Raw genomic sequence first — 21,372 nt, 5'->3', positions numbered from 1 at the left:
GGAATGAAATCTTTCACTTTCAATCGCAAAACCTTTTTCATCCGGACAATTAACAATAAAAACCTACATGAAGAAACGTCTTTACCTGTTGTTTAGTTCAGCCAGTTTGGCGCTTGCCTCTTGATCCAAGCGGCTTCTTTGGGCTTCCAGTTCCTTCACGTATTGTTGTTCTAATTCTAAATGTGAAAAGAAAAATGATCATTCCTTACTGAAAAGAAAAAAATACAAAACAAAATGTGATGACTTCATAAGAACATAAATTTCCGCAAACAAAGTTCAACAGGATGGTAAAATTTCTTCGTTTGTAGTGCGTCAACATATCCTGCAGTCTGAATGGTGATTGGTTCTGAGAGCGAGCGGGATTTTCTCATCCGATCCGCTTATAGCGGGCGCTATGCGTTGTGGATAGTATTGCAATTATTCCTCAACCCGTTACGATACTTATTTTTATTACGTTAAGAAAGATGTCTCTCCTTATTCATTTGCTAAACCCCAGTTTTCTACACTACCTACTCTAAAAAAATTCCTCAAGAATCTTGCCGCGATTTCAGCCCTAGACTGTTTAGGTATTCTTGCAAGCCGAGCATCTCCTCAGGTTTTAGAAAAAGATAAGCATGTTATCCACCAGCCTATAGCTCAGTCCGGCCGTGTTTGGAGAAACTTTGCCCTCTGCCTAGAGTACCACCCTCAGACTAGGGCCTCAGGCGGTATCCAACACCTCGGGCACAGTTATCCCTTTTTCGGACCTCCTGGTAGGTGAATAAATATATTAGAGTTACTAGGCTGGAATTAATATACAGAAAGTAATTTTTTAAAATCCTGTCACCTTAACAATCTAACTCTTTTAGGTAAAAGAAGGGCAAAACGGGTACCAGTCGTGAACAACTTAAAGCGAAATTTCTCCGGCCTACATAAAATGAGCGTCAGAATTGGTCAAATTGGCGGGCTATTTTCCACACCATAACACTCTTGATTTATTAGTTTTTACTCTCCGTGTTCAATGATTTAATTACCAGAAGATATAATAAATATATTGTAACCTCGTGGGCTCTCTTTCTTTCCCAGTTCTATTAATATCGTACGTGCTTTTCACGAAGCCCATCAACTGAAGTGGGAAAAACCCAGCCGTAACTTAACAGAACTATCGTTCTCCTTTAGTAAGAGGTATACATACGTTCAACGACGACTCTAGAGTCTCTTCCGTTCAAAACAGTTTCAGATTGGATGTCGTTGACAAAAACAAAAATTATATTACCTACACACATTGAAATAAACCAATCGTAAACACGAAAAACCGTCCCAACGGCTATCAGGGGGGGGGGAAAAACGCGTGCCCTCAAGTTATAATTGATTTTGCCTTAACCAGCTCTGATTGCCTTAGAATGTACGCTACGTGTTTCAGCCAATAGGGCAGTGTGAAACTTAAGCACATTGAAATGAAACCCACTCAGTCCTTGTTTGCTTCAAATCAAGACCATTATTTTTTTTTTTATAGTAACCGGCGAGCCTTCTAAGAAAGTTCTCCGACAAATTACAATCGAGTTTAAAGAAAACATGTTAGTTTACCGATGTAACGTAAGCATTCAAAAGTATTACGTCCACGAGGATTTGGAATTCTTTAATTAAAAGCAACAAAAACGCATTAACTGTATCCAGCGTGGAGTATTTGTTTATCAGTTTTCGCTTGAGTGGACAAAATTCAACCTCCACATTTTTCTCCATTTAAGAAAACCAAAAAAGAAGAAAACGTATTTACAAAATTAAGATAAACCACAACTCCTACTTTACTTATATCGCATCCTTCCCAGGAAAAAAGCTCAGAAAGCAATTGCCAGAGCTCAATTAAAGAAAGTACATCCACTGAAACTAGACCTTAATTATTCTTAGCTCTAGACGTTTTGAAATAAGTGAACTGTAGAGCTTTAAACTAAATTACCTCAATCTACAGACCTAAGGATATTACTACCCAAAAAAGGTTGCTTACCTTAATTAACAACGGCTGGGAAGATCTAACTAAAGAAGTACATTTTCCCAAAACAAAGTTCTGTGGTGTGATTTTGGACTCCATCAAGGCGGTCGATGAAAGAGCCGCAAAAGACGTCTTCCGCAAAAGCCGTATAGTTTTGTTAACGTTTTAAAAACTACACTGGCTTATCTTATGAATCAAATGAGTTTCGCGATCTGCAAATACCATTTCTTAGATTTTACGTCCAGTGTACGTTGCTTATACCACACTAAGATTCCCTAAAAGCGTAAACCGAGTTTTGTCTATTCATCCGTGAAATTCATAAACAGACTCTTAAAGATGCTAATTTATTTAAATGCAGGCGTCGTTCAATAGCAGGTCAAACAAACAAGCCATTGTTTAAACAATACAAAGATACCCGCAGTTTGTTAACCAGTATTGTATTAAATCGCAAAGGAGGAGGAAAAGTGTACGACAAAATAGAAAGAAAGAAAAAAAGTGGTTATATGTTGCATGGGGGCTTTTCCAAAACGGCGACGTAGTTACCGCATACATTAATTTTAAAAGGATTTCTTACAGCAATAATCGATCGCTCTTACTACTTTTATAGGGAAGTACCTCGCATGGGACCTCGCGTCCCGTTCGCACCCGCCCTTTTAGGTCTTCGTATTATCGTATTAAGTGCTATTGTTGTGTGTTTCTTTTTTTTTTTTGGAAGTCAAACCCAATCAAGCTGTTGAAAAAGAAAAAAAAATGAATGTGATCTTTCAAAGGCGAGAACGTCTTCAAAATAAATACGCTACCTTTCTTGGTTTTAAGAGCCTGCTCCTCTGCCTCCAGTCTCTGAAGCTTCTTTTCGGCCTCCATCACCTCTTCTCCTTGTCGCCGGTGCCGTAGGGCTCCCTCCATGCGAGCCAATCCTTCCTCCTGTTGAATCTTCCGCAGCTTTAGAGCAGCAGCCTCAGCCTTGCGTTCCTCTTCCATTCTCTTCCTCACAGTGTCTTCCAAGGCTTCCTTCTCCTTAGCTACGTTCGTCTCGTACATCCTCTTCCACTCCTCAAGCTCGGCCTAGCAGTGTCAAGGTAAAAAGTTACATTAGCGAGCTCAGAGCTCCAAAAATGTCATTTAGAAAAATACCTTCACGTTATCCTAATGTTCGAGAGATTAGCACTGCGTTTAAGTGAAAGGGAAACGACAGGCCTGTATTGGCCATAAAAGCAAAATATTTAACCACACTGCTCCTCTCATGAAGGCGGCATCAAAAGCATGATAATTAACAATTATTTCACGAGCGCGCGTTGGATATGAGATAGTAGGGAGTTTAAGAAATGACGCCGGCGATGGCGACAACAACTCCACAAAACAATGATATACCATTGGTTAAAAGAGCATAAATAATCGTGCTGCACGTGCAGCACGGATGCTTGCAAAACTTTTTGCGGTCTTCTGCATAACGACGTGAAATTATCAAAAGGGACCTCAAGGGATCAAAAGGACAACAACGTCTGTCAATGCCAACAGTCCTTCTCAGGACTACACTCACCCGGACGATTGTACTTTCCTTAATTATGATGAGTGACTTCATAGCCTCAAGTTGGCAGAGCAATGATTGCACTGCCATAGCAGAGGTCATGAGTTCGAATCCCATTAAAGCTACCTCAATTTTTCACTAAGACATTTGTGGAGCTTTTAGAGCGAGTTCCAATCGAGTGTCGTAAAACCAAAACCAAAGTAATTACTTTGCCCAATCAAAAAAGACGGAGACAATCGAGTAAACCAATCAAAACTCGAGGTAATTACACGTAGCCGACACAAAGCGCGGGAAATTTTTTTTGGTTCTTGGTTTCACTTCTGATTAGTTGGAAAACTTAGCGCGAGAAATTTGAACCAATAACTGAGTGAAGTAATCTTAAACCAAAGTAATTATCTAATTACTTTCGACACTCAATTGAAAACCGCTCTATGACAAGAAGCAGCTACCGTTTGCCGTTTCGCTTAAAGAGAGTTTTTCTGTATAATTTTCCCTTTTCGGGGCGGGGATTCATACAATCGATAATAAAGTTGACAGTTACTTGTGAAAATACATTGTTCGTGGTTAGTCTTACGAAGCTCGTTTCATCCCGACCAAGGGACTCATCAGAGAGACCTTTCTGCTTGGCAAACTCGTTGGGCATCACGTCCAAAGTCCCGTTCGCTAACAAAATGATGACAGCAACCTCGCCTTATATCTCCTAAGGATTCCAGACCGCGCAAATTCACGAGTGAAAAATTTATACAATCCTCTTTTTTTTGTCTGATACAGGTAATTCCTCGTTTAACGAATTTAAACCGACTTAAAGGAGCTACCACGAGGTGTTCTAAATTACCATTTTTAAGCTCGAAATTGGTAATAACATATTTCTCCACCGAAAATTCAGTATCGCTTCATGGCTGATATGTTTTAACTGTCAGGCACCTGAAGACCGAAAACAACACCGGCTTACACTCACTTGCTCTTGTAAACGATCAACGTCTCCGATGGATGTGGCAGAGAAAGATTGATCTCCCTGTGCAATCGTAATGACCTCTTGCACAGGAACCCTCTGTATCTCGGAGCCGCTGCGGGTCCTCTCTTCCAGCTCTCGTTCACGCCGAGCCATCTCCTCTTCAAACCGTCTTTCTTTCTCTAACAGTTCTTCCTGTTTCCGTCGATAAGCATCCAGCAATTGCTCCGCTTCTTCATCTGCCGTCCGCTGCCTCTGAATCCGTTCTTCTTCCTCTCTGGCGCGCCGTTCCTCTACGGCGATCCGTTCTTGTTCTAGCCTCTCTTCATACTCTCGCTTCTGTCTCTCCACCTCCTCCTCTTTCATCCGCATTTGCCTCTCGAGCTCTTGCTCTTTTTGCCGTTCCAAGGTCCTTATCTCCTCTTCTTGTATTTCTTTGAGCCTCTGTAACTCTTCTTCGCGCTTTCGACGTTCGTCTTCTTGTTTCCGTTCTAGCTGAATTCTCTCCTCTTCTTTCTGCCGCAACTTGCTTTCTAATTCTTCCTCTTTCTGTCGTTCTTCTCTTTCTCTTTCACGTTTCCTTCTTTCTTCTTCCTTTTTCCTTTCTTCTTCTTGTCTCTCTCTTTCTCGTTTCTCTTCTTCTCTTCTCTGCCTTTCGTTCTCTTCCTCCTCTTTTCTCATCCTTTCCTCTTCTTCCTTTTCTTTTCTTTCCATTTCCATTTCCAATTCCATTTCTGCTTTCAGTTCTCTTGCAAGGGCTTCATCCTTCTCTCTATTTTCCTTTTCCCACTGCAGCAATCTTTGTTTTTCTTTCTCCTTGTTTAAAAAAAACGCAAAACGTTTGTCAAATAAACAATAAAAAAGGATGAGCAAGATCAAGAGCCCATAACTAGGAGCCTACAACTCCAATACTACGCCGGTCAATGGTGGGAGGCGCGGTGGCCTCATGGTTAGTGCGCTCGCCTCCGGATCCAGTGGCCCGGAGTTGGGTTCTGGCCGGGGACATTGTGTTGTGTTCTCGGGCAAGACACTTTACTCTCACGGTGCCTCTCTCCACCCAGGTGTATAAATGGGTACCGGCGAATTAATGCTGGGGGTAACCCTGCGATGAACTGGCATCCCATCCAGGGTAGAGTAGAAATACTCCTAGTCGCTTCATGCTACAGAAACCGGAGACAAGCGCCGGCCTGATGGGCCTTCTAGGTTCGTAGCAGACTTTACCCTTTACCTATGTAACGTAACGGCATTTTCACAAATCAACCTATTTTTAGGAGATAGGACGCAGCTCTTTACAACTTCTTATATCATTGGATCGCTTTAGGACGCAGCTCTGTTGCTTTTAGAGTTAAGGTCCATTGTTTCTTTTGTATCGTTATTTGTGTCCATTGTTTTCTGGACCAATTCCGAGAGCCGTTGCCCATCTTTAGACGCGTTCTTAATAAGATTTGGCTTGCACGAGTGATCATTCTCAATCCCTCGGGCAATAAGTCCTCATGCAAGACTTGTGACTGGCTGGAAAGGTCTGTTTTCGCGGGAAAACTAACAGTACTTTAGTCCGTAAAAACGCCGTTCCACAATACAGTGAAGATGTACGCTCCTAGTCATAGTGCAGCTAAAAAGCTGGACCTTTTTTCATTACGAATGCAAACTTTTTTTTACCCATCCGTTTGTGAAACACCTTAATTAAGGACGGTGTCGACTAATTCAAAGATATTTTTGTTCCGATTTATGATTATGGAGGAAATGTAGATCTTAACAAGTGTTATTGAAATCCAGAAAGAAAATTGGGGGTAACCATATATTTTTCAACGATAATGGATGAATAATATTTGTAAAAATCTTTTAAATACAAAGCAGTGAATGGCGTTTATCTCTTAAAAATGCATGGCTACCCCCAATTTTCTTTTTGGATACCAAGAGTACTTACTAAGATCTACTTTCTCCGCATAGTTTTAAACCGCGAAAAAATATCACTGTATTAGTAAGCATCACCGATAGGAAACCAAGAGATGCGCAGAACGTATGCGCAATAACAATAGTGGGCACCGTCCTTAAACATTAATTGCATATAAGCATTAATCAACTTTCGAAGAAACTGAATCCAACTTATACTTACGAATTCTTGTTGCGACTACATACATGAAAGTGCACCTAAACTAAAATATTTTTCGTTCCTGGTATAAATGTCCCCATCGAAAGCAAACATATGCCACCACTGTTACCCAGAATTTCGCTTTTTCTGTGCTGTGCAAGAACTAGCAGTAATTTGGACCCACGACCGTGATATGAGAGCCATGAGTCTGTTCTCGATTTTACATCACAACCTACTTTGCATTCCTGTTTTCAAAGAAATTTTGCATTGTAAAGCAGTTTGTGACGTTAAATCGAGAATAGACCCATGCCTCTTACATCACGGTCGTGGGTCCAAATTACTGCTAGTTTGATAACTTTGCGCGTCTTGCCCCGCAGATAAAAAGCGAATTTTTGAGGTAAGAAAGGTAAAACAAGTTGGCTTTTGTTGGGGAGATTAATATTGTTGACGAAACATTTGAGTCTAGGTGTACTCTAACAGCCGAAGTTTTTCTCGAAGTTTGCGCTGTTTCTAACCTTTTCTAATTCTTCGTCTTTTTGGGCCTTTTTCTGAGCTCTTTCTTTCTCCCATTCGCTCTCCGTTTCTGTGGCTTCCGAGTCGCTCTCGTTCGCCTCAGCCTTAATCGGTGAAGCCTTAGGTTTTGCTTCGCTTGCCGTGACACTGGGTAGTGGACTCCTTGTACCAAATAAGCTGCTACCTTTAGTGGTGTCGGGACCATCGGAGGGCAAAATATCCTGCGAAAATGATGGCAGTTTGAGATGATATTTTCATTCCAGAGGTAATAGAGTAGGGAAATCTTTGCTGACGTCATTGTTTTCATTTTGCGGCAATAACATACGAATGTGCTCACTGAAGGCATGATGCTATTTACAAATTGACTTCAAGTTTCAATCGAGTATCGTAAAACCAAAACCAAAGTAATCACTTTGCCCAATCAAAAAGGACGGAGGCAATCCAGTAAACCAATCAAAACTCAAAGCAATTACACGTAGCCGACACAAAGCGCGGGAAAATGTGTACGCGTGAGACATGGTTGGTTTTGGTTTGAGTTCTGATAGGTTGAAAAAGTGGCGCGAGAACTTTGAACCAATCACTAAGTGAAGTAATGCAAAACCAAAGCAAAAAACCGCTCTTTTAGGCATCAAAAACTGATAAGTTCTTGGATGGCCAAGGCGTTAATGATCCCATATATTCTTTGTAAAATTTCGAATTTTCAAAGTATCATTGCTCAGAGATTACAGTCCACTCCCGATAACTCGAACTTTCAAGTATAATTGAAAAAGGCTCGAGTTATCGGGAGTTGAAAACAAAGGTCCGGAAATAACGAAAAAACGGTGTTTACTGTTTTTCTATTAATACATACATTAATACATTAATACATTTCAATCAAGTGAAGATGGAACAGTTCATTTCTAAATTACTTTAGAAATCAGAACGTAATGTAATAACGTATTATAAAAATGAAACAAGACAAAACAAAGCGGTGGGAGAAGTAAAAGTATTGAAGGGGCTAGGTCACGCAATTTAGGGCAACTTCAGCACTGATCGAATGGTCATAGAATTAACTAAAATATCAAAATAACTGTTCAAAACTAGAGAAGAACTCTAACAAAACACAGGGAAGCCAAACTGGAGAGGATTGAAATGGATTGAATTTGGGTAAATTTGAAAAACGTCGGCCCTCCTTCTATCAAATTTATATCATTCTATATCAAAATTTCATTTACAAAGCTGGAAAATCATTCTCAGTTGCTATGTCGCCGTGATTTTGCAAATGAAAGACTCTTGCTCTGCCAATTTGACGTTAAGAGCTCATAATTAACAAAATTAAACAAAATTACCTAAATTAGCGTGACCTAGCCCCTTTAAGGTTCTATTAAAGTCAAGGTACTGCGAACTTTGCAGTTTTCAAAGCGAACAACGTCTGGCTACTGCTACAGAGAAATAGTCAGTTGCAGCAAACTGGTTTTTTTTTTTTTAATTTGTCATATATTGACGGACGTGGTTCGAGTTACACTGTAAGGGTAAAAATAGATACAGGGTTCGTACACTTTTTCAGACCAAAAATTCAAGGACTTTTCAAGGACTTTCAAGGGCCAAATTTTGACATTTCAAGGACCTCTTCTTTTTACGTCGAAGAATTTCATGCAAATAGTCCGACAGTACAATTCTTCACTCGTTTTCCAAGACGTGCATGGGTGAAAATAATGCAAAGGCACTGGTAACCACTTTCGACCCCACGGCTCGTCGCGTTTGTGTGACATGACTTGAGTGGCTGATTATTTTCACTGAAGTTTTCAAAGATTAAAAATGCAGGTCATAAAAAAAAACTGGAATGAAGAGCAGAGATTTTCAAGGCCCTGAAAATGTACTCTCAAAATTCAAGGGTTTTCAAGACGCGTACGAACCCTGTATATAGCAAATGACCTGAAGGGAAACGAAAATTGCTTCGAGTTAGCGGGAGGTTCGAGTTACCGAGGGTAACATTGCAGTAAATGTTTGACGAAAATCCAGGGAAAATCGATTTTAGTCAAGTCAAGTCAAGTAAAGTAAAGGGAAGGGAAGGGAAGGGAAGTAAAAGCACTTTATTTAACGTCGGTAGTTCCTTCAGCTACGAGGCTGGTATCATCGGAAGCCAACGGTGCGCCCTTTGTCCCCCTCCCTCTGTCAGTGCTAAAGCTATAGCTACAAGGACCGAACCGGGGACCTCTTGCTCCAAAAGCCGCGCACTACCCAACTGAGCCACGCCTGCTCCTGAAATTTTGGTTCGAGTTAGCTCGAGGTTCGAATTAGCGAGGGTTCGACTTATCGGGAGTCGACTGTATCTCGTATATCGGGTTCAAATTCTCAGAGATACCTCATTATGACTTTAATCTCGGCTGACCGATTAGAAAACGATAACCTTGTGCTAATGAGATAAAGAATGTAAACAAAGATTTTCCTACACGGGATGCTTCACTGATTTCCAAGTTCCCTACATCAGTTCCTTCCCTCTAACCTCTTCGGGATATACGGTGCAACATTGTCGGCCAACATTTGGTTGGATATGGTGTAAATCTGAACTAAAGTAGCGCGTGTCATCAGTTAGGTTGTTAGTAGTGACAAAAAAAAAACAATTTTTATTTTTCTTTGGATTTCAAAACTTTGTTAACTAAACAGTAACTGATCGAAGTTTTAAGCCTTGATTTCACAAAGAAGCCTATTTATTTTAACTGGAATTTTCCTGTTTAATGGTTCGCCATTACTAACTAAGCTGGATCAAGGAGAAAATGACGTCAAAAACTCAATAGTTTAAGAATGCAATGCCGGGGTGTATACGCGGGTGAATTAATATGCAGCTCGGGAGTTTCGGGCTTTCAGACTTTAAACTCGTGTTTTGCATATATAATAAACACGAACCTTATGCTTCGAGGTCAAATAATAGTGCTTTCTCAAAAACATACACCTAAACAACACGATGAAAAGTTCAGTCTTTCTTACCTTAAAATCAGATGCTGCGCAGAATGAAGCCAGCAAACACACACGATGTGATGCGACTGACACAAAATAACAAACCACGCGCTCTTTTTCATAATACTCTGCACCCCCAAATAGCTATTTTTGATTAACCGCTACCCCTGTTCATTGTGATGTCACAATTCAAACTCCCTTTGGGAATTTTCTGTTTACGTCATCCTAATCAACTCTTACTTGCGGGCAAGAACAATAGAAAACGTCATCATTACCCACCGATTCCATGCGGCCCCTAATCAAGCAAATCGAGATTTCTTCTGCCCTACTGACTGTATATTACAACTGTAAGTACTTAAAGCGGGAGCAATTATTCAGTTACTCACCGAATTGAATTTAAAACACCGAACCGCAAGAACTTGTTTTTGGGGAGCGTTAGCACTGGGAGGATTACCAACTAAATTAACCGAATAATCCGCCTCAGGAGCCCATCCTGGAGCGTGCAACTTCCATACAGCGTCTGTGAAACGGCGTTTTCACAAGTAGGTTTATTTTTAGACTAGCCCTTCCCGCCAATTAGGTCAAAAAACAAAGGCAGTTACGGCTCGGTGACCTTATGACGTCAGCTTAATTTCTTGTAATTGGTCATCGGGCTCCTGTGGGAGTCTCATTAGCGGGAAATTCAATCTAAAAATAACCTTTTTTGTGAAAACGCCCTTGCACGAAAATAGTTAAGTTGCACGCTCCGGGTGATGGGCTCCCGTCCGCCTAGAATTCTACCGTCCTCTAGCTAAATTTTTGCCTGATAGTCAGCAATAGGACGCTTAGTTTTCCGAAAAATAAGCTTATAAAGCTTAAGAAACCACTGCCAATGCTTACCTCATCCGAAGTATCCCAGGCAGACTCTTCTTCTTCTTCTTCTTCTTCTTCTTCTTCTTCTTCTTCTTCAGAAAAAAAGACATATTAAAAGAAAAAAAGGTTTTAAGTTGGAGCGGTTGCGATTGGTCAGTTTTGTATTACCATGCTTGGTGATTGGCTTACAAAATTTCACGCGCATATTCTCAGCCAATCAGAGGCAAAAGCGTTTTCCCGCGCTTATAGTCGGCTGCATGGATTTTCTACCACACCCCTATCATAATAAAAAGGTTGAAATAGTCACGAAGTGATTACAATAACCATAGTTAATCAAGAGACTCGTTATGAAACCTTAAAACTCTCAAGAGCGAGAACAATGTTGTGGCAATCGATGTTGAATCGACCGTGACCCTGCACAATCTTTTGTTTTCGCTTCGCACGAGTTTGCAAATTAGTTGCGCATGATTTATTCGAAGGATTTGATTGGTCATCTTCTCGAGAAAAGGTGTGTTTTGTGCAGGGTCAAGGCCAAAAATGAGGACAAAAACATGAAACAAAGGAACCTCTCGAGATTCGTAACCATCTCGATGCATTAACTATGCAATAACGCGAGTTCATATTAAAATAGTACGTTCTTGTTGCCGTTGCAGTCGGCGTTGCTTCAGTTCTCTTGCAAGAAGCTTCAGCACGGGACGTTTTACGAGACGTGGACGACAACTGGAGAAGAGAAGATTTCGAATCCCACGACAGTAGTGCCACCCAGATTTTTAAAGTTTTCATCTATAATGGAGAATAAATACTTAGCAGTGTAAATGTAGTTGTGTGAAGACAAGTTAAAAGAGAAAACAGCTCTCTTCCGGTTGCATCCGCGTCTCAAAATCGTCGCGTTTTTGTTTCGTTTCCTCAGAAACGAAAAGTATCTATTTTGACTTCAGGGTGAACTATTTACAAGGTAGAGTGGGCGATCAAAACAGAGTTTGTAATTGAAAATCTTAACATCTATGAGACGTAAAGACAAACTTATGAACATGTGAACCCGGTATATCGTTGAAAAACCCAAAGCTATCTCTCTTCGTGTTACTGAGTCATGTAAACAATCTTCGCACTGGAGAGTCGTAGGAACCAGTTATGCGTTCACATTTCTATCTTTAGTTTTCGAGAGTTTCCACTGATAGACGAAGCGAAATAATTATGACTTAATTTTCTGGGAAGTTCATTCAAATGTTTGTTTGAAACCAAGAGTCCATTACGCAAGAGTGAGATATGCCCAAATCGGCCTAGTCCCCATCAGCAAGAAAAACGAGTCTATTTTTAAAAACAAGTGTAGGGGTGGTATACAAGACACCATCTACCTGACGAACCTCACGGACAAAAATTATTGACATGAATACTGGAAATAAATGAGGCATTAATAATCTAACTGCATGAAGCCTGCATCGATAGGAAGTCAGCATAGCGAGGTTTGAATCCTTTCGTCAGTGCTTACTCTTGATAGAGAGGGGCTTATACAACCAAGAGACCATCTTTTGAGGTGGGAGGGATGGGATAGAAGAAGATACCACCATCTTTTTCGATGTATGGTGGGTCCTGTCCGTGTACCATTTTTTTGACTATTTCCTTAAACAATAGACCAAATCGGCTAACTCAATGTTGTAACCAATTCAAACAAAGCGAAAAAGAGCAAGGCTGATATAACGGTGAAGGAATACATTAAAAAAAGCCAATATTTCAAAAGGCACTGCCGTTCTTCATCATTTCTGTTCCAGGTGTTTCACTGAATATCATTTACATGTGAATAATGCTTTTCTGACGGTAATGGGGAAAAACCTGATACCTGATTCGTACTCTTGGGTAATGGACTTTTGTTAAAACAGAGTACAACGGTTGTGTCCGTCCCCTAACACTTTCGACAACGATTCTAGGAGGCTAAGATTTATCAATTTCCTACCGTCGCTCTGATTTTCGTCTGCAGGTGTAGCATTCTCGTCCGGTTTGGAGGCTTTCACTTGTTTTAGTCTCTTTGCAGACTCTGAATCTGACATCCCACTTACATCGGGATCGGATACAGAACTCACCGAGCTGCCGAGATGGATCTCGAGCTTCGGAGGACCTGAAAGGGAAATTGTGCATATATTTTTGGCCGTACTATTCTTGGTTTGCATCCACGTAATGAGACGGCCATGTTGGTGTACAAACTATAATGGCCCCACAAGTTTTGTTTAATAATAGAGTCAAATTCCCAAAAGACATTTTACTGCATTGTTCTGTACACCAACATGGCAGCCGTGACGTCAAATGCAAAGCAATAATTGGCAACTTTTTCAACGGCAATCAATTTCTTGTGTGTTCTGTTTCTTCCATACACAAAAAAAACTACCACAAAGGTAGTCCAATACTCGAAACTGGCACGCGATGGGGATTGCATGACATAATACTATCAAAATCTCTAGAGTGGTAAATCTGCCGTTAGAATTTTTAAATGTGGGCTCCAAAAAACTGATCACGTGATCCGCAAAAAAAGTCGTCACATGACATAAAAAAGTTGTCACGTGGTTCGTGCAAAGCGCGTTGGCGGTCATGGCATTCAACAAGAAACACTTTTTTCGGATCACGTGACATTATTTTTCGGATCACATGACAATTTGTTTAAGATCACGTGTTTAGAATCGAACCGCTTCGGATTCAAATTTCCAACGGCAGTTTTACCACTCTACTGGTTTTGATAGTAACGTTACAGTGTGGTCTCCAGACGTCAGAAAGCCTTATACCTCTTACTTCATTGAGAAGGGTACAGGACACAGCTCCACTGTGTTAAAGACCAGAAAAAATATTTATCTTCCATATCGGCATCTCTGTGCGCCCGGGATCAACGAATACTACATCCATCAAGCATTACCGAGCATTACAAGCATTATAATCCATTACTAAGCGTTGACGGAAGGCCGTTACCCCCTGTATCTCTCTAATTTAGCCTTGGCCCATCTGTTTACTGTATGATCTAAATATAGAACACGGGTCCCGCCAAATTATGGCCAATCAGATTGTACCTTACGGACACAACGCCTCCGATTGGTCTATCTGCAAACAAGTTGCCAGCCGGACGAGGGATTGCTTGTGCTTTATGCAAAATCATTCTCATGCAAGGAACACAACACCGCCACGTTTTTTCCCGCAAAAATGTAGCTTTCATTAGCTCATTTGATAAAGCCATATTTATACGCTTTACTCCCCCATCAAAGCCGTGAAATTTAGAAATAGGCAGGGCTCGAAATTGCGCCCAATACGGTCGCATTTGCGACTAAATTTTTCCCTTTGCGACTAAAATATCTGGAGAAGTCGCAAATTTGCGACTTGTTGACACCTTCGTTCTTTCGAAACAAAAGGGTTAGCAGTTGCCACTTTGCTGCTACTTTTGCTAAAATAAACAAATAAATGACAAAATTATTTTGTTTCTCGTTGTGAATTTTCTCTGAAGGTAGCGTAATTGTATGGTAATTTAGCTGCGATGTTACGTGCACAGCTCCATTCCTTCGATCATTCGCCATTTTCAGCAGTTTCTTTACACACAAGTACTACGGGCTCATATTTTTCTGCTAAACCGCTGACAACACAATGCAGCGCGGCGATTTTGCGACTAAAATTTGCGAAATTGCGACTAAATTTTGGTATCTTATCGCAAAATGCAACTGGATTTTTTCGTTAATTTCGAGCCCTGATAGGTTGATTCAAAAGAAGCAAATTTGAATGTCACCTTGATCTTTCTTTTCTCCCGCTTTTTCGCCGTTGTTCTTTTCTGGTGGCTTTTGTGTGGATGTCAGCGGTTGTGGACTAGGTGTGAACCCAGAGCTTGGTCTGGTCAGCGGTTCATCGTCCTCACCATCAAGTGGAGGCTCACTGAAAGACAAGTCTTCGTCATCATTCTCTTCGCCATCACTTGAAGTCAAGCTGAAGTCGAGTTTGCTGTCTGTGAATAAGATAAATTCATGAACAGTCAAATCGATAAACTACAGATCAATCGTTATGGAATAATGAGAAAGTCAATCAGTTGCCATTTTATTTGCCCAACAATGGTATTTAAGACCACGAGAAGAAGGCGAGCCATTTAAAATACTTACTCACTTTATAACCGACAGGCTGAACCGGAAGTGGGCTTCTCGCATTCTATGGCAGCAATTTCGTCCAAACGTCCCACTTCCGGTTACACATTAGATCGTACGCTAAAATTATGTCCGAAATTGACGTGGCAAGAGAAAAATAAAAGAACAAAGAGGGATATTTCGAGAGAACGTCGGGATTTGTCTTTCATGAACGCTTTTTTTAGATACGGCTCCCCTAAGCTTCCACTACGACATGACGTGAGCTAGACAGCATGGCGACCGGCAATAGTGCATCAAGAGTGCCTTTTGTCTATGAATTTCTCAGAAAACTAAGAATTCAGATATGGATCAGGGCTGGATCGGGCATTTCCCTCCGTGTAAGCCCTATTTTCTCTTGCTATGTTTCAGTTCGGTACATGAAAAGTTCGACGTTTGAAACGGGCCCTAGAAAATCATCTATAACTGCGCGCGTTTCTTCGTTTCCATTCCTGTTCACTGTTTTCCGTCCTCAGTTACTGAAACAGTCGCTGTATAAATGATAGCAACAGACTGTCAATGGACTGTCAAAAGTATTCTAGCGATTGCTTTAGCGCTCAGCCAACCAAGTGTTTTCCCGCGCGTAGCCTCGACTACACATGTCTCCATTGCGTCATGATTGGTTCATTTGATGGTTTGCGTCTGTTGTGATTGGCCAAAATGGTTTCATTATGTTGGCTTTTTCGGCGCACATTTGCAGACCTCTCTGAACGGAAGATTCGCTCATTCCTTTGCCAAGATCACATACAGTATACATAGCAAAGTCATTAATTGCATACCTTGCTGTTTTTCTTGAGGAGTAATACCCGCTTGTGGTTTTTTCAACTAAAACACGAAAGCCACTCACTGTTAATACGATTAAAGAGATATGTCTGAGAGAAAAAAAACTTTTGAAGTCGAAGATACGAATAATGAGGCTCTTTATTCATTTGAACTTTGTTAACTGCATTTAGTTTATTTATTGCAGATGGTTAGGATGAAAATGGATTGAAACGAAAAAAGGAATTTAAAAAATGGTCATATAGTTATTCACTCATGTTCTTTAACCTTGTCCGGCTCGAAGAAATGAATCGAGGCTTGTTTCAGATAATACTTCCGGTAAAAATTCATTCGACATCTTATTTTCAGAGCCGAAATGGTTAAACGCGTCAGGAACCCATGAGTTGGAGCTTGCTTCTCCCATAGATGCCCTGAGTCAACCTTTACGCGTATCTTTCTATTTTTAGAACGCCACGAGTTCTTCGGCTCTGCTCGTACTCTTTACGGTAATGACGTACTATCCAGATTTTTTTCAAACTTGCCACAATTGATATTCATATACCGGACACGTACAATACAATACAATACATACTTAATTGACCGCTCCCCATAGGGGCTTTTCAGGGCCAATGAAACACAACGAAACAACAGAACAGAACAATAACAACAACTGTTAAGAATCCCAACTGACCGGAGGCAAACCAGTTGGCTATTTACAAGTGCGGCTGGGAAGTTGAACCAGGGACTACCAGGATCAAATTCAACGAGTGGTCAGAGCGGGTCTTGAACCCGGGATCTCCGGATCTCAAGGCAAGCGCCCTAACCACTGGGCCACACTGCCTCCTTCAAAAATGCAATAAAAAGATGGGGCCACCGCGCTTGTTTTCGCACCTTATGCACTTTATTCTAAGTGTTTTTTTCACCGAATTTCGCGAGAAGCAGTCGAAACTAGATCAACCGGAACAATTTTTGTCATTTAGCAAACGCTACTGAATATTACTGAAAACTTGAACCTGCTTGTTTGACCGGGCTATAATCTTTAAGTAAAGTGATTAAAATATGTTTTCCGTGTACCTATTACGAGTAAATAAAACCATTTAAAATGGGGGGTCACCGTGCTCGTTTCTTCGCAACAAGATGATAAGTGGATGGCAAAGGGTCATTTTCTGCGAAAGGACTAGGGCGAGTTCCAAAACAACACCTTCTTAACCAAGAAGAACTATCATGATTGCTTTTAAAGCTCTTGAACAGCAAAAGCGGCCTTTGTTGCCTTTCTTCAGATGGCCGGCGTGAAACCCCGCCATCTCCGAAGTCGCAATGTTATGCGCATTATGATAAGCGCGGTGCAAAACAAGGGAATTACATTTTACACTACCAAGTTTTCCTTGAAAGGTTTTTCCTTGACAGGTTTTTCTTGGTAGTGTAAATGGAAAATATGACAAGTTTTCCTTGACAAGTGCACGTCACAAGTAATTTACACTAGCAAATATCGTCCGTGACAGGTGCCCTTGTTCAAAAACTAGCATGCCAGTTTTTGAACAAGGACACTCGTCAAGGAAAAAAATGTCATATTTTTCGATTTACACTGCCAAGGAAAACTTGTCAAGGAAAACTTGCTAGTGTAAATGAGGCTTTAGAATGGCCAATCAGAATAAAGTTATAGTCGAACAAAGACAAAAATTGCACAAAATAATGTATGTAAATTGTGCAAATTGATGTAAATGCGAGTCTCCTTGCTGAAGGGTTAGTTTTAAAAATTGAAGAAGGATACGCGCAAAGGTTAAAAAAAAAACTCAAGGATATAGTGCATAGGGCGGCTCGTACTCATGGACTCCTATTAAACGATAAAATATTCTTTAAATCCCTAAAAGTACACCGTTAATCTTCGCTTGCTACATATATATAACAATGTTCGAATGTCGAGCTGAATGATGTGATTCAATTGTAAAGTTGACAGAACGTTGAATCCGGTAATGTTGAAAGGTTCGAAGACTTGAGTCTTGGCAGGGATGGAACACCATACAAAAAAAAAACAAAAAATGAGAACGAATGTAAGTGTCGGATAATCTTGGAACTGGAGACATTTCACTACTAAAGCCACGCATCTAGTCTCACTAACCGGGGTCCGACATTAACTTTTCATATGAGCGCCAACTGGCGACTAGATAAAAATTTTCAGTCGCCAGATGGTAAATTGTGGTCGCCGAAAACTTTCGCCTGAAAATGCACGTTTTGGATTTTTTATGGATACCAGAAAGCAACGACCGCGCGGTCTTGTGTATGTGTCAAGCATTATTTTTCGCTTTTGGAAGCGGGCATTTTGGAGAGAAAATGTAGCCGACCTCGAATGTAATAAAGAAATTCATCAGCCTCTTTGTTGAAAATTTCAGCCACGGAAACACCAGTCACGTTCTGTCGCAAACGAGCTGCCATGTTGTTACCGTGCTACATTCCTCGCACCAGTCCCTCAAATCTCTTTACTAAGTCGCAGTTTTTTCGCCCGCAATACGTATTTTATGAGAAGGAGGTAGTTAAAGGGAACCTCCACTAAAACAGGAATATATCTTTAAAATAGTTAACATAAAGTTTTCCAATGGAATCGTTTGTATCTGAAATAAATGAATTTCAAAAACGCTTGTTTTGGTTTTCAAATTTCCTGGGCGCCGCCATTTTGAATAATTGTAACGTGTCATGGTTGCCCTATTGTTTTAAAACAAATGCTCTTTGTGCAAATACAAAAGAGCAACCATAAAACGTCACAATTATTCAAGATGGCGGCGCCCAGGAAATTTGAAAACCAAAACAAGCGTTTCTGAAATTTATTTATTTCGGATACAAACGATTCCATTGGAAAACGTTTGAACAATTTTGATTATAAACATTATGATAACTATTTTGAAGTTGTATTCTTGTTTTAGTAGAGGTTTCCTTTAAGGAGGTAGTTAACGGAAAAACCCCTATCATTTTTATTTCAAAAACATTGGCAGGATAAAAAGGAAGACCCCTTGTTGGCAAACGGCTCTGAATTTAATAGTAGGTCGCCCACTGGGAAGTTGTGAAATTCTGGTCGCCAGTACTCAATTTTCAGTCGCATTGGCGACCAGGAAGGCGCAATTTCGGACCCTGCTAACTGTACTACAACTGTGCTTTGTAAACTAGACAATAACTAAAAAACTGATAGCTATTTATTCGGACAGTCTTTCAACTACGATTTGCGTAATTCTGCTGAATCTCATCTTCAAGCGCCATCGGCCAAACTGCGTTTTGGCTTCCATGAATGAAACATCCGACGCCAAGCCGAGAGTTGACCCGAAACCACGGATGCCGAAATCATAACATACCAATCAGCATCTTTGGTTCCCACGATATATTCCTTTATTTGAACTCGACGCCGTTAGGGGGAATTTGTACGAATCTTCCCACTGAAGAACCTATATCATAATGGTATTCGAGCAGTGATCTACACAAAATTTCATTTCACTTTCCGGAGGCAGAGTCGAACTTCTCGGCTATTTTCGGAAATTTGATTCATGCAAGTAAAAAAGCAGTTTGGCGCTTAGCACTTGAACGTGAGATTCCGCAGAATTATGAAAATCGCAGTACGAACAAACCTTTGTACTCCCACCACTTAAGGCTGCTAAGACGTCTGTATCAGATAAGGCGTCCTAAAAAGAGAATTGCTATGAATGAACAAGTCGCTCCCCCAAAACAATAAGCCTTGTTCTAATGACTTAAAAAATACTGATTGACGAACAAAAGAAGATAGCAGGGCATTTATTGTCTTCTTTCTCTAATTAAAAAACCACACACACACACCTCTGAATCTTCGTCGTTGGCTTTCTCCCATGGCATTGACTGAGCTTGTCTTTCCTCTTTCTTGGTTAACATTGGTTCCTTGACAACTTGCCTATCTCCACCGGGGATAGGTAGTTTTCGTCTGGTGGGTGTACTTTGCTGGGAGATGGCGGGACTGTTCGTCGAACTTGTTTCAGCTGGAATTTGCTGTTTGACAGGAGAGGGAGACCCGGACTCTCCTGCGACGCGGACTGGAATACGTGATTGGCTGCTGCTATCAGAAATAGAGAGCTTGCGTTCTAGGAAAAAAAAAATATGGTTTTAAAAACAACCATAGAGGACATAACCTTGAACGGCAAGTTTTAACTTTAAAAGTCGAAAATATTCCCGTTTGTAAATAGGCGCCGACAATTTTTTTCGCTATTCTCAACGCAAAATAGCTCGTAAGCCTCACCAAATATACTACCCCCCACCACTCCACAGAAGAATGCAAAAATGTTAACAAACAAAACATTACTTTTTCGAGTAATTATCTTTCATTCACGATATTTGGTTTTGATTCTGAAAGTGCTTTGAAAGGATGATAAAAGTGAAAAGTGAGGATTACTGAAATAGCCACTCCACTCCAAAAACTTTGGGGAGACGTACAAGAGAACGGCATTTTGGACGCTGATAACTTTTCGCTAAGCTGTGGAAATTATTAAATTATTAACACAGTCGAATTACGAACGTTTCGCTTCCCGGCGAGTTCGCCCCTCTCATTCCGAGTTCGACCCCATGTCCTAACCGCATGTCGCCCCCGCCTCCCCCCTCCCCCTCCAATGTGCATTAAACAATAAATGCCAGATCGTTTTTTTGAAGCGTAATAAGTAAATAATATCCTGCAACATGACGGTAACTAAGGACGCTTTCCATTTGACAGAACTGACCGGCCAGACCAGGCATTTGGAAGGACTAACTCTACAACGCTTTCAAATTTTCAAATTAAAAAAGTTTTGAAGATGATATATACTCCTTAAGAAAAATGCGAAGGATTATCTCGCAATTGTTCCTTCAAATTGTTGCATTTTCTTTGCAAATTGACCGGTATGGCCGGCCAGTCCTGACAAAAGGAAAGCGCCTTAAGTTTGCCTTTAAATTCACATCGACTATAATTAAAAAACTGGCTACGCAGTACGCATTTATATCCGGATAAAAGTACTCCAAGCTGAATTAATCACCTCGTTTACTCTTTATTTCAACTCTGACTTTAAGTCACGGTGTTGCTTTTCAGTTCTGAAGTGGGAAAATCGTCGACATATTGGTGTCGCTTGATTTGTTGAAATGATAACAACGACTGAGGGTCGAACTCGAAATATGTCGGGTGAACGTGCAAGGGTCGAACTCTCTGGGGGTGAAACGCTCTGTTACCACACAGTCTACAAAAGGATAACCGTCTTGAAATCGGTGCTTAGACCTAAATACTCCATATCTGTGTCAAAAGACCAAACCGTCGTTACTCTCTGAAATGAATGTTAATTTTTTAAGTTCTGTACCAGATATACCCAGGATTTCCTTTCGTTTACTCAGGCCCTTGTAAAGGGTTGGGAATACACTTTGTGTAAAACGAAAGGAAATGTCGCGTTAGGTTTCGGTGGATATTTGGGAGCTTACAGCTCTGTATTATTTAATGTTTGACATTTTTAGCTTGTAAATTTTGTTTTCCCATTTCAGACTACGTGATATTACTCTAGAGAATACTTTCTTTCAAATCTTGTCTTCTGTACGTGCATATATACGCATAACGCATGAAAAAACAAAAGAAAAATTCCCATGGTCTGAAATAGGAAAACAAAACGT

The 21,372-nt window shown here is 40.6% G+C and overlaps 1 protein-coding gene across 1 annotated transcript in view; it reads right to left on the bottom strand.

Moving 5' to 3' along the window:
• The window catches only part of LOC138055695 (trichohyalin-like), a 72,848-nt gene that overhangs the window by 39,744 nt on the left and 11,732 nt on the right, over window positions 1–21,372 (bottom strand). Inside the window, exons 11-20 of the mRNA XM_068901577.1 lie at window positions 19,555–19,832; window positions 19,350–19,403; window positions 15,759–15,804; window positions 14,598–14,810; window positions 12,795–12,956; window positions 10,871–10,932; window positions 7,057–7,275; window positions 4,456–5,265; window positions 2,770–3,034; window positions 86–176 (exon numbers count right to left, since the gene is read on the bottom strand). Coding sequence (XP_068757678.1) covers window positions 86–176; window positions 2,770–3,034; window positions 4,456–5,265; window positions 7,057–7,275; window positions 10,871–10,932; window positions 12,795–12,956; window positions 14,598–14,810; window positions 15,759–15,804; window positions 19,350–19,403; window positions 19,555–19,832 — 2,200 coding nt within the window. The remainder of the gene's footprint in view (window positions 1–85; window positions 177–2,769; window positions 3,035–4,455; window positions 5,266–7,056; window positions 7,276–10,870; window positions 10,933–12,794; window positions 12,957–14,597; window positions 14,811–15,758; window positions 15,805–19,349; window positions 19,404–19,554; window positions 19,833–21,372) is intronic.

This window comes from Montipora capricornis, chromosome 7 (assembly GCF_036669925.1).
Source record: "Montipora capricornis isolate CH-2021 chromosome 7, ASM3666992v2, whole genome shotgun sequence".
In the NCBI taxonomy this organism is placed as follows: Eukaryota; Metazoa; Cnidaria; class Anthozoa; order Scleractinia; family Acroporidae; genus Montipora; species Montipora capricornis.
Note: the sequence above shows the minus strand (reverse complement) of the source record. Positions and strands in the feature narration are given on the sequence as shown.